The sequence below is a fragment of the Erpetoichthys calabaricus genome, chromosome 1 (genome assembly GCF_900747795.2).
Source record: "Erpetoichthys calabaricus chromosome 1, fErpCal1.3, whole genome shotgun sequence".
Taxonomy (NCBI): Eukaryota; Metazoa; Chordata; class Cladistia; order Polypteriformes; family Polypteridae; genus Erpetoichthys; species Erpetoichthys calabaricus.
In genome coordinates, this window is record NC_041394.2 from 114,961,758 (window position 1) to 114,973,793 (window position 12,036).

At 40.5% G+C, this 12,036-nt stretch overlaps 2 protein-coding genes across 5 annotated transcripts in view; both read right to left on the reverse strand.

The window, feature by feature from the left end:
- The window catches only part of LOC114654705 (metalloproteinase inhibitor 3-like), a 756,439-nt gene that overhangs the window by 427,271 nt on the left and 317,132 nt on the right, over positions 1–12,036 (reverse strand). The gene's annotated exons all lie outside the window — the stretch shown is intronic.
- fbxo7 (F-box protein 7) overlaps positions 1–12,036 on the reverse strand; it is a 66,080-nt gene that overhangs the window by 29,311 nt on the left and 24,733 nt on the right. For all 4 annotated transcript variants that reach the window (XM_051929513.1, XM_028805455.2, XM_028805437.2 and 1 more), the window contains 2 exons: positions 5,477–5,616; positions 1,191–1,446 (listed from right to left, as the gene is read on the reverse strand). In XM_051929513.1, the coding sequence (XP_051785473.1) occupies positions 1,191–1,446; positions 5,477–5,598 (378 nt within the window). In that variant the 5' untranslated portion in view covers positions 5,599–5,616. The remainder of the gene's footprint in view (positions 1–1,190; positions 1,447–5,476; positions 5,617–12,036) is intronic.

Consider the following 12,036-nt stretch of genomic DNA (forward strand, 5'->3'; position numbering starts at 1 on the left):
GTGTGGCGCTCCTGATATCTTTGCAATAGAATGAAGGTCCAAGTCTTTAGAGTCCTGGTACTTCATGCTTTGCTATATGGTTGCAAAACATGGACGCTATCCAGTGACCTAAGACGAAGACTGGACTCCTTCATACTGTGACTCTTCAGAGAATTCTTGAGTACCACTGGTTTGATCTTGTGTCGAATTAGCGGTTGCTCACAGAGTCCCAAATTAGGCACATTACCTGCATTGTGCGGGAGCGTCAGTTATGGCACTACTGACATGAGGCACAACTCTCCAAGGGTGATCTGGCTCACGGGATCCTCATTGTTGAGGACCCAAGCGGCTGGGCCAGGCCAAGGGGACTCCCACATAACATTTGGCTGCGGCAAATAGATGATCATATCTGGGAGTAGGACTGGACCGCGTGTCTGCCTGGGGAGTTGCCAACCAGGATCCCAAGTTGTTTCACCGTTTGGTGGGTGCAGCAACCCGTGGTACCAATGCATGCACCCCAACATGACCTGACCTGATCTATCCTAGTACTGGCACTTAGAGGGCTAGGTCCACTAGTAAGCAATCAAATATCAGAAATATCATATTTGTGATCTGCAATTTTGAAATTGCGTAAGACAACACGCTACATGCTTGTATTACCGATCCCAATTTTTTCAAACTTTTATGAGAAGGAGTTATTCCTCGAATTTCATTATGGGGATGAACCCTGGGTTTGGTTGATGTGGCATGCAAAACTTCAAGTCCTTCTGATCATTTTTGTTGAAAACACCTGTTGGCTTAAGCTTTATCATAATGGTATAAATTACTGCACAAAATAGGAGGCAAAAATGGGCAAACAATTATGGTTATTTGGTTCTAATGAGTAAAAGCAGGGGAGAACCCAAAAAATCTTTCATAACTAGACATAGTGTTGAACAGTATGTCACATGTGAGCGTTTTCTTGTACCAGTGAGTCGGGATGTGCCAGACAGAGAAAACTGAATTTCCAAGCATTCATAAGTAATTCTTATGAATAATTACACATTTAACTAAACTTTCCACATTAGTAAAACTTGGTATTAATGTTTGATTTATCAAATCTGCAAATTATAAACAAATAAACTTTATAAAGAATACATTTTACAGGAGACACAAAGGTCATCACTATTTCATTAGAAAAAAAAAGTAATAAAACTCAGCTCATAACTTACAAGACTATCACTGTGCAGGTTATAACTTCTGTTTTGACTTGTTGATTCTATGCATAAGTCATTTTGCTGGTCTGATACTGTGCTCCCTCTAAGTTGAGAATTACTCTGATCTTGAGCTGAGACTGAAGAACTGCCGTGGTCTGCTAAAATCACAGAGATCAAATCCCCTTGAACAATTTCACATTCTGCTAATGGTAAATGAGTCTCCGTCAAAGGTTCTTTTCCATTCAATGACAGACCAAACTCGGTGTCGGAGCTGAAAAAGAAAAATCAAGTTTGCACAAACTACTGCAAAAGAGTACAACTGGAACAAATGCTAACTGCAAAAAGTAGACAAACAAAGCTAGACACTTGTCCAAGACAAAAGCTACTACATTTCATAAATGACGTGAGGGCACAGTTTCACTGTAGTCGCATATGTACGAGGTGTTCCTCCAGTGAAGGCACCACCATATTTCAAAGTTGTTTGTGTATGTTGTAATAAACCCATAGTCAATCAAAAGCAGTAATGGTATTTTACATAAACATGAGTGTCTTCTTTCAAACCAAATCATAAGTTTCCATTAGGGATGCTCTGATCAGGTTTTTTTAAGGCCAATACCAATCACCGATTTCATGTTACTTGATTGGCCAAATCCCTTTTTTTTTCTCTTTACCCCTTTAACTACATACAGCTTCTTGCACTGCAGTGGACAATGCCTTTCCTCACAGCAATGGACAAGGCACACACATACACCTACACCAGTCACACAGGGGCAAATGTAAGAGTGTCCAGTCAACCTATCAGCACATTTGGTATCCAAATCAAATATTAACGTACTCAAAACAGTGGAGTAGAATAGTGATGTTTAATTGAAAGGGTTGGGGGGACTTTGGGGGATTACCCCATCTGAAACAGTGAGCAGCATGGTTGGCACAATTTCTGGATATTCTGCCAAGAATTATTTTAAATGAGCACGTTTCAAAGAATGTTTTGTTAATGCACTTACCCTAGTCTTAATAACTCTTTATAGTAGTTTTACATTTATATAAAGCTTTTCTCACTACTCAAATCACTTCACACAATGAGTGGGGAGCCACTTCAACGACCACTAATGTGCAGTAGTGCTGGGCGGTATACCGGTTCATACCGAAAACCGTTTTTTTATTTTTTTTATGATATGGATTTTTCTTATACCGCAACACCAGTTTAAATTGCCTAAACGACGTTCGGAACGTGGCACAGCGGGAAACTGTTCAAGTGGGGACCTTTTTCACTGCTACACCGCTAAACACAGATTTGTTGCACTAGGGCTCTTTTTCACTGCTACACCACCAAATTGGTAGCGGTAGCATAGGTATTGCGCGGTGAAAATGGACAGAGAACATTCCGAAACTGAAGCCGACAATAAAGTTGAACATGATGAACAGAAGAACTTTTGCCGAAAAAAAGGAGTCACGTCCGTCGCCTGGAGATACTTTAGTTTTAAAAGGTCAGATGTGTAAATACTGTTTCTATACTACTGGATAATACTGCAAGCCAAGTTGTACTTGTTTTATTTGTTTTCAATACAGTGTAATGTACCTGGGTACTGTGTAATAGTGTGACGACATGTTGACTTTATTCTCGACATTTCTACTTTATTCTCGCCGTTTATGTCAAGATTAAAGTCGACATGTTGACTTTATTCTTGGAATTTGTCATTAAAGTAGAACATCATAAACTAAACTTCATCGTAAAATGAATATTCAATTTACTAGATTTTCTCAAACCCCGTCATAAGTTATATAGCACATTAAATGCTTTGTGTTAAGTGATTCTTAAACTGACTTCTTCTTGCACTAAGAGGAGGCGCCAGCAGCGATCGCCGCACAGAATACATTCACTTCATGATCTTCCTGCTCTCTGAACATTTAGAATGCTAAGATAAATACTTAATATAATTTTCATGGTGAAATGCATTAAAGCATGCATTAATCATATGGGGGCACGGCGGCGTGCCTGCCTTGCATTTGCATGTTTTTCTGGTGGGTTTACTCGGTGTGCTTCAGTTTCCTTTCAAAGTCATGTAGGATGTGGGGTTTTGTTGTGCTATATTGACCCTGCAAGTGTACAGTATGTTTTGCTTGTATTCATCCTGCGATGTGCTGGCGACTCGTTCAGAGATGGGCGCAACTCTGAATGGATGGCATAATTAAACATGTACAGTAATCTCTCGCTACTTCGCGGTTCACTTTTCGCGGATTCACGACTTCGCGGATTTTATATGTAAGCATATCTAAATACATAACGCGGATTTTTCGCTGCTTCGCGGGTTTCTGCGGACAATGGGTCTTTTTACTTGCTTCCTCAGTTGGTTTGCCCAGTTGATTTCATACAAGAGATGCTATTGGCGGATGGCTGAGAAGCTACCCAATCAGAGCACGCAGTTAAGTTTCTGTGTGCTGCTGATTGGCTCAGCGACGGAGTGTTGCATTAACCAGGAAGTCTCATCTCACTCATTCATCATTAACGTGCTAATGCTTCAGGGGCCGTGTCCAAGCACCAACAGAAGATGCAAATGATTGCAGAAAAGGTAAAAGTTTTGGATATGTTGAAGGAAGGGAACAGCTACACCGCTGCAGGACATTGATTCTTTTTATTTAAAAGGAAGGAAAAGCGTATAAGATCTACGGCCGCAGTGTCCTTTAACCAGGGTGCAAAATGAGTTGCAAGTGGACGTGATAAGGCAGTAGTCTGGATGGAATCAGCTTTAGGAATCTTTGCAACAAGGTCGACGACGTCATGACCGCCTACAAGCTGCTACGTGTACTTCGCTATACAGTAAGTGTAAACTTATCTACCGATTTCATATTGCTTAGCAGTTGTCCCTGTTTTTAATAGTGTAAATGGTGGGTTGTAAACAATACAGGGAGGGTTTAAAAACGTCCAAATACACGTTAAATAATTAAATAAATATGGTGTCCCTACTTCGCGGAAATTCAGTTATCGCGGTCGGCCTTGGATCTTATCTCCCGCGATAAGTGAGGGATTACTGTATAACGAAGATATTTTTAAAGTTCTGAACACTCCGTGGGCTAAGTTTATAACTAGTTTTAATTTCACAAAGACGTTTATCGTGTGGTGATTGGTTATGTGGTGAAAGAAAAAGGAAGGATAGGAACTGGGGTTTTGGTACGTCAGATAGAGACAGCATGCATGCAATAAAGATAGCCTGCTCAGAAGAACATGCATTGAATTCTGTGTTCGTGTCTCCGACCAGCAGATCACAAACCCAACATTAACACAATATTTAAGTTAAACCTGTGCGATAGCTATTCATATATCTAGTTTTTTGGAGCCTCGTCACACCTGCCATAAAGTTCTCTACACTGAACATACACCTGGGGACCCCTTACTGCGAGGGAGCAGCACTACCGCCTCACTACCGTGCATGTGTAATACCTGCTTGAATGCATTTCATCATGAAAATGATATCAAGTATTTATCTTAGCATTCTAAATTTTCAGAAAGCAGGAATATCATGAAGTGAATGGATTCTGTATGGTGATCGCTGTCTACTCTTAGTGCGGAGGAAGTCAGTTTAAGAAGCGTAGTGATTAACCACTGGGTCGGGGAACGTAACACAAAGCATTTAATGTGCTGCATTAATTTATGACGGGGTAAATTAAGTAATTGATTAAACATTGATTTTAGGAAGAAGTTTAGTTTACGACATTCTACTTTAATTATGAAGTAAACTATGAGAATGAAGTGGAAATGTCGACTTTAATCTCAATTTAAACGGCGAGAATAAAGTGGAAATGTTGACTTTGTTCTCGACATATAGTTTGTTTTTTTCTTCCCAGTATAGCTTCAGACCTCAGAGTAAGTGGCCCCTGCTGGCTTTGTCAACACCTCTTCTAGCAGCAACCCAAGCTTTTCCTGGTTGGTCTAACATCCAAGTACTGGCTAGGCCCAAACGTGCTTAGCTTCAGATGAATGACCTGTTCTCTAGTGGATGTGGTCTTGCATGTTGTAGGACAGATTTAACTTAAAGATCAACAAAATAGCAGCCAATGGTGGATGATACTTGGTGACATTGACCTTGGAGTTAAATTATGCACACTGTACTGTCAGTATGATATACCTGAGCAGTACTACGAAGAATTAGAGAATATATTGTGTAGAAAAACCTAGCAATAACATTTTTCATGGACTTACAATTACATATTGTGTAACATTTTGCATTACATAAGTATAACTGGTATAAAACACAATGTCAAAAGTTTAACTTAGGTTAACTACATATGTTTAGTACACTCACCTCAAGCCAAAATTAGGTAATACCGCTTCCCTAATTTTACAGATTAGATCATCTAGAGTGGGATTATCACCATCCAGGTTTAAGTGGCAGGTGGCATTATTAATTCTTAAACGCAGCTTCATACTGCTCAGAGAAAAATCCTGCAAAAATAAGACAAAAGAGTAATGATTAGAGACTATAATTTTACTCCAACCAATGCAGTTCCTCCAACCTAACTCTTTATAGGTCTCTGAAATTTTTGCAGTCTTTTCAGCATTTTTCTTTACTACAAAATGGAGCAGCTAATCTTCACAACACTCTGTGCCATAAACTGTAACAGTAACAGGAAACTACAGAGGAAACTCAAATTTTTAGTTTAGTATTATTAATATTTAATGTAGATCACTAGAACTAATGTTGCAGAACAAAATCCTAAATAATATCCAAAGCCACTTATTCACATAGAGTCCAAAAACCTTCTGGTTCCAGTTAAGACTTTATTAAAAGATGATAAAAACCATGAAGTGAGCCGCTATTCCTGGGCTCTGGCACAGTTTTATACGTAGATTAACATAGATGAGATAACGACACTCCTGCTTATGATAACGGAAAGCACCTAATAGCATTTTGCCACCTTTGTCCAATCGCCTTTCAGTCAAGCACACTTTTCCATTAGGTTACAGCCATCCATGCCTATTAATCATTATTCAAAAAATCCAACACCTTTTGGCATTTTGCCATCTTTGTCTCCTGTCCTTTTTAACCATGCCCCCTAATTGTTAATCCTCCACCCAGTTTTGGCATTGTCTTTCAGGGTGTCATTTTATATTGGTGGAATAGTTACATGTAGGACTCCATGCATTCCAGTGTTTTAACTATTTAAGGCTCAATGTAATTCAGTGCTTAAACCATACTGGTGGTGAGATTACAATATACTTTAAAAATAGTAATGTCTGATACGGTGCAGAATTACATAGTAAAACAAGTGCTTAATTAATATAAGTGCTTAATTATATTATACATTCTAATTATCCAGTGTGCGATTGTATATAAAAATATCCAGTAAATATTGATGTGAACATTTGTGAGTAATTTGTGTAGATTAGGAACTTCCGCTGGCCAGTCCTATACTATTTCATTTACAGCTCTCAACTCATGTACTAATCTCTACTTTGACTTGTCCGTTTTCAGGACTGGCAACAGTGTGACGTATTAGAAATACTCCTAGTCTCTTTCAATACTTTTGCCTCTAGAAGTCTTGTGATTGTACTCTGTACATCTTCCTCTGCCTCAGGTTTAAGAAGATATTGCATCTTCCAAGGTAGCCTACAACCTGGTTTAACCATTACTTCTACAACTGACGACCTACATCCATATTGTGGGTGGACCAAAGCTCACATGAGACCATACCCTTCATTTCTCACCTCAGCATTTCCTGTCTCACCTTGGTTACCTGTAATTGCTTAGATGGTGGGAGTTCCACTATCTTAGGTGCGCCTTTCAAGCGTACCGAATATAGTATCTTTATATACTTCCTATCCTCAGATTGGTTGATTAATGGGTTACTTGTCCCTTCCTAATCTACTTTGCCTTTTTCCTCAAAGGGCCTAGGCCTTTACTCTCAAATCCAGGGGCTATAAGTAGATTCACATATGGTGATGTCAATGGATTTCCGAACCATTTGTTAATTAATTAATTTTGCTTCCCAATTATCACATATTGTGAATTGAGGAGGACTGTTTGAGAAATAGCTTCAGAAAGCAATTCTAGTTCTAACTGGCTGTTGTACTCCATGTTATAAATCATTGTACAATGATATTCCAGTCTGGGCTTTCTAGCTCCTTGTAATTTAGCTGTAATAAACAGCCCCCATTTCTGCCAAAGTTCAGCAACTGCTTGATTAGTAGGACAGGGTGGCATGTCCCCTATTAGGTAACCATAGCCCATATAGTTTGTAATATCATCTGTGGCTTACTACCCTTTAGATCAATGTATACCCCCCATCTGGAGTTTACCAAATAGTCATTCAACTTACACAGCACATCTCTTCCTAACAAGTTTATAGGTGAATGATCAGAGACCAGTATGTGAATTTTAGTCATTATGCCTTATACGCAAAGGTGTACTGGAGCTGTCAAAGGAATCAATTGTATCTGTCCCAAGAATCTGCCTTAACATATTGACAAACAGGGGAAGGTGTGTTGCATTACACAGTTGCTTTTCCCTTCAATTTCAATGATCACCACTGGTTCAACATCCAAGCACCCTGTTAACATTTGGAACTGACCTTCCCAAATAGGATTCTCGGGGGACAACCCTAAATTTCCTGATTAAATCTCAACCATGAATTCACCGGTCCTGAAGCAGCTTGCTGCTGACTCCAGATTGGCCGATTTTTTCTGGAAATATGGCTGATAATTTTGATTATTCTAAGCAAAGTGATTAAAAACTTGCTGCCATGGGTTTATCTGACAATTGTTCCCACGGTGTCCTGGCTGGCCACATCCCCAACACACACCAGGTGGTCCTTGTGGTGGTGTAAAGTTTCCACTTTTCTTACCACTTTGCTGCCTCTTTCTCCAACTGGGCTGCTGGACACATATATTAACAGGTGCTGGTGTCACTGTGGGTGCTCTGGCAGATGCAGGAGTGAGGGCAGGAGGTGGAGAGACTACTGATCTCACCTATCCCCTTATTTCCTTTCCTCCATCGCACCAATCTCTTTGAGCACAGAATATTGGAACTTCTGTTTTCTTTTCATTCATCTGTGTCAGTTCCCCTAGCTCTAGCTGAGACAATTTTCTCTGGACCTACTTTTCCTGGTCAATCAGCTTTTTCTTGTCTCTGTGATACTTATCTGTAGCATGGACAACATTATCACAAAACTCTCTGTAATACTTGGTTTCTAATCCTTCTATTTCTTCCAGCCTACCTTTGACTGGTTCAGGTAGTGTATTTATCACTGTCCTTTTGAACGGTGCAGTCATCACAGGAACCCCTTCCGGGTCCTTTTCTCTCTTCAGTTTCCACTTCCTTAAATGTCTGTCCACACAGGCAACACGAGACAAAACAGACTGGCCACGGAGTGTCTCACAGGGACCGTAAACATGAGACTTGGTGCCAAGAGATTGTCCCAGGGCCATCTCGCGGGGACGTGGAACATGAGATTCTTGCAAGACAATCCCTACTTTCAAACGATATTAAATAAGAGCAAGACCATCAAAACACTCAGTCGTGTAAAGGCACGTAGCACGCACAGATCATGTGCTCTCAGCACATATAAGGCGTATAAGGACAATACGTCCTAGATGAGACACCACCGACTACGCAAACAGGAAAGAGCAGTGCGGAGAAAAGAGACCCAAAAGCATTGGAGAGAAAAAAAAGGCAGATAGGTGATTATGAAAGCAGTGGAATTTGAAAGGCTCAAACAAACGATAGCACGATACACATGCAGAGAAAGGTAAAGAATATGAAACCAGTACAATTAAAAAGTATTGTAGCATCCCAGCCAGGCTGAAGCCTTTTTTGTTTTAAGTGACTGTTAGGTCCGATTGAGGGAGGGCAGAGTACAGCAAAGAAGACTGATAGCGGGGTATTGATTGATGCGGTGGGGGGGGGGGGTCGGGACGGGAGGAGGGGTTGGAGAGGGTGCTAGAGTTGTGTTTGGGGTTACGAAGTCGGCAATAGTTCAAGTTAAACTTTTGTGACACTTTATTACATCAGTCGCTACAGTATCAAAAAAAAAGATAGTAAAGATCACATTAGCGCAAACAAAAGATAATTATCATCAGAACCAGGTGTAATTGAAAAAATAGCAGGACAAAGCAAGGTCAGAAATAAAAGGTGAAGAGTAGAAAACAAATTCTTTTCGCCTTCGCATTATTCAATGCACAAAACGTGGATTTACACAATAATGGACCATACGCTGTGAGAATCTGTAGTCCCACAACAGTTAAAGCAACGACAAGTTTAATTTCAAAGAATACACAATTCGGTCAGGTGTATATTTATGATCACGAAGAAACGAAATTTTAACAGGCGACAAGAAAGGTGATGAATATATTCCGCGAATAACATTAGACACCAAAGGAGATCGTGATATGCCATTAATATTAAAATGTTTACAGTTTACCGTGAGAATAGCTTTTGCTATGACAATTAACAAATCACAGGGACAAACATTAGAAAAAGTCGTATTATTTATTAGAGAAACAGAAACAATATTCACTCACGGGCAGTTATACGTTGCGTTGTCACAATGTGTCTCCAAAAATGGAATCAAAATTCTATGCGATCTTGAAGAAAATGTAATTCCAAATATTGCTTTTTAATGAAGCTTTAAAGTAAAAGTGCAACTAATGAAATTGAAACAATTCCAAAGGAAAAAAAAAAAAAGCTTTTAAAATTGTATATCCGATTAACCAAACAGCTGCACGGTGGCGCAGTGGGAAGCGATGCTGCCTCACAGTAAGGAGACCTGGGTTCACTTCCCAGGTCCTCCCTGTGTGGAGTTTGCATGTTCTCCCCGTGCCTGTATGGGTTTCCACCGGGTTCTCCGGTTTCCTCACACAGTTATAAGACATGCAGGTCAGGTGCATTGGCAATTCTAAATTGGCCTAGTGTATGCGTGTGTGTGTGTGCTTGGTGCGTGCCCTGCGGTGGGCTGGTGCCCTGCCTGGGGTTTGTTTCCTGCCTTGCACCCTGTGTTGGCTGGGATTGGCTCCAGCAGACCCCCGTGACCCTATAGTTAGGATATAGCGGGTTGGATAATGGATGGATGGATGGATTAACCAAACACAGGGGTTGGCGAGTGAATCGACCAGGGAGCAGAGCCCCCTAGTATATATACTGTATACAGTACTGTGCAAAAGTTTTCGGCAGGTGTGAAAAAATGCTGTAAACAAAGAATGCTTTCAGAAATATAAATAATGATTGTTTATTGTTATCAATTTACAAAATGCAAAGTGAGCGAACAAAAGAAAAATCTAAATCAAATCAATATTTGTTGTTACTACCTTTTGCCTTCAAACCAGCATCAATTCTTATAGGTACAGTTGCACAAAGTCAGGGATTTTGTAGGACTATAGTCAGGTGTATGATCAACCAATTATACCAAACAGGTGCTAATGATCATCAATGTCACACGTAGGTTGAAACACAGTCATTAACTGAAACAGAAACAGCTGTGTAGGAGGCTTAAAACTGGGTTAGGAACAGCCAAACTCTGCTACCAAGGTGAGGTTGTGGAAGACAGTTTCATGTCATGGCAAGACTGAGCACAGCAACAAGACACAAGGTAGTTATACTGCATCAGCAAGGTCTCTCCCAGACAAAGATTTCAAAGCAGACTGGGTTTTCAAGATGTGCTGTTCAAGCTCTTTTGAAGAAGCACAAAGAAACGGGCAACGTTGAGGATCGTAGACACAGTGGTCGGCCAAAGAAACTTAGTGCAGCAGATGAAAGACACATCAAGCTTATTACCCTTCAAAATCGGAAGATGTCCAGCAGTGCCATCAGCTCAGAACTGGCAGAAACCAGTGGGACCCAGGTACATCCATCTACTGTCCGGAGAAGTCTGGCCAGAAGTGGTCTTCATGGAAGAGTTGCAGCCAAAAAGCCATACCTCCAACGTGGAAACAAGGCCAAGCGACTCAAGTATGCACGAAAACATACGAACTGGGGTGCAGAAAAAGGGCAGCAGGTGCTCTGGACTGATGAGTCAAAATTTAAAATATTTGGCTGTAGCAGAAGGCAGTTTGTTCGTCGAAGGGCTGGAGAGCGGTACAATAATGAGTGTCTGCAGGCAACAGTGAAGCATGGTGGAGGTTCCTTGAACGTTTGGGGCTGCATTTCTGCAAATGGAGTTGGAGATTGGTCAGGATTAATGGTGTTCTCAATGCTGAGAAATACAGGCAGATACTTATCCATCATGCAGTACCATCAGGGAGGTGTATGATTGGCCCCAAATTTATTCTGCAGCAGGACAACGACCCCAAACATACAGCCAAAGTCATTAAGAACTATCTTCAGCGTAAAGAAGAACAAGAAGTCCTGGAAGTGATGCTATGGCCCCCACAGAGCCCTGATCTCAACATCATCGAGTGTGTCTGGGATTACATGAAGAGACAGAAGGATGTGAGGAAGCATACATCCACAGAAGATCTGTGGTTAGTTCTCCAAGATGTTTGGAACAACCTACCAGCTGAGTTCCTTCAAAAACTGTGTGCAAGTGTACCTACAAGAATTGATGCTGTTTTGAAGGCAAAGGGTGGTCACACCAAATATTGATTTGATTTAGATTTCTCTTTTGATCATTCACTGCATTGTGTTGATTGATGAAAATAAATGATTAACACTTCCATTTTTGAAAGCATTCTTTGTTTACAGCATTTTTTCACACCTGCCTAAAACTTTTGCACAGCACTGTATAATAATATATATATATATATAATCTATACTAATAAAAGGCAAAGCCCTCACTGACTGACTGACTGACTGACTGACTGACTCATCACTAATTCTCCAACTTCCTGTGTAGGTAGAAGTCTGAAATTTGGCAGGCTCATTCCTTACAGCTT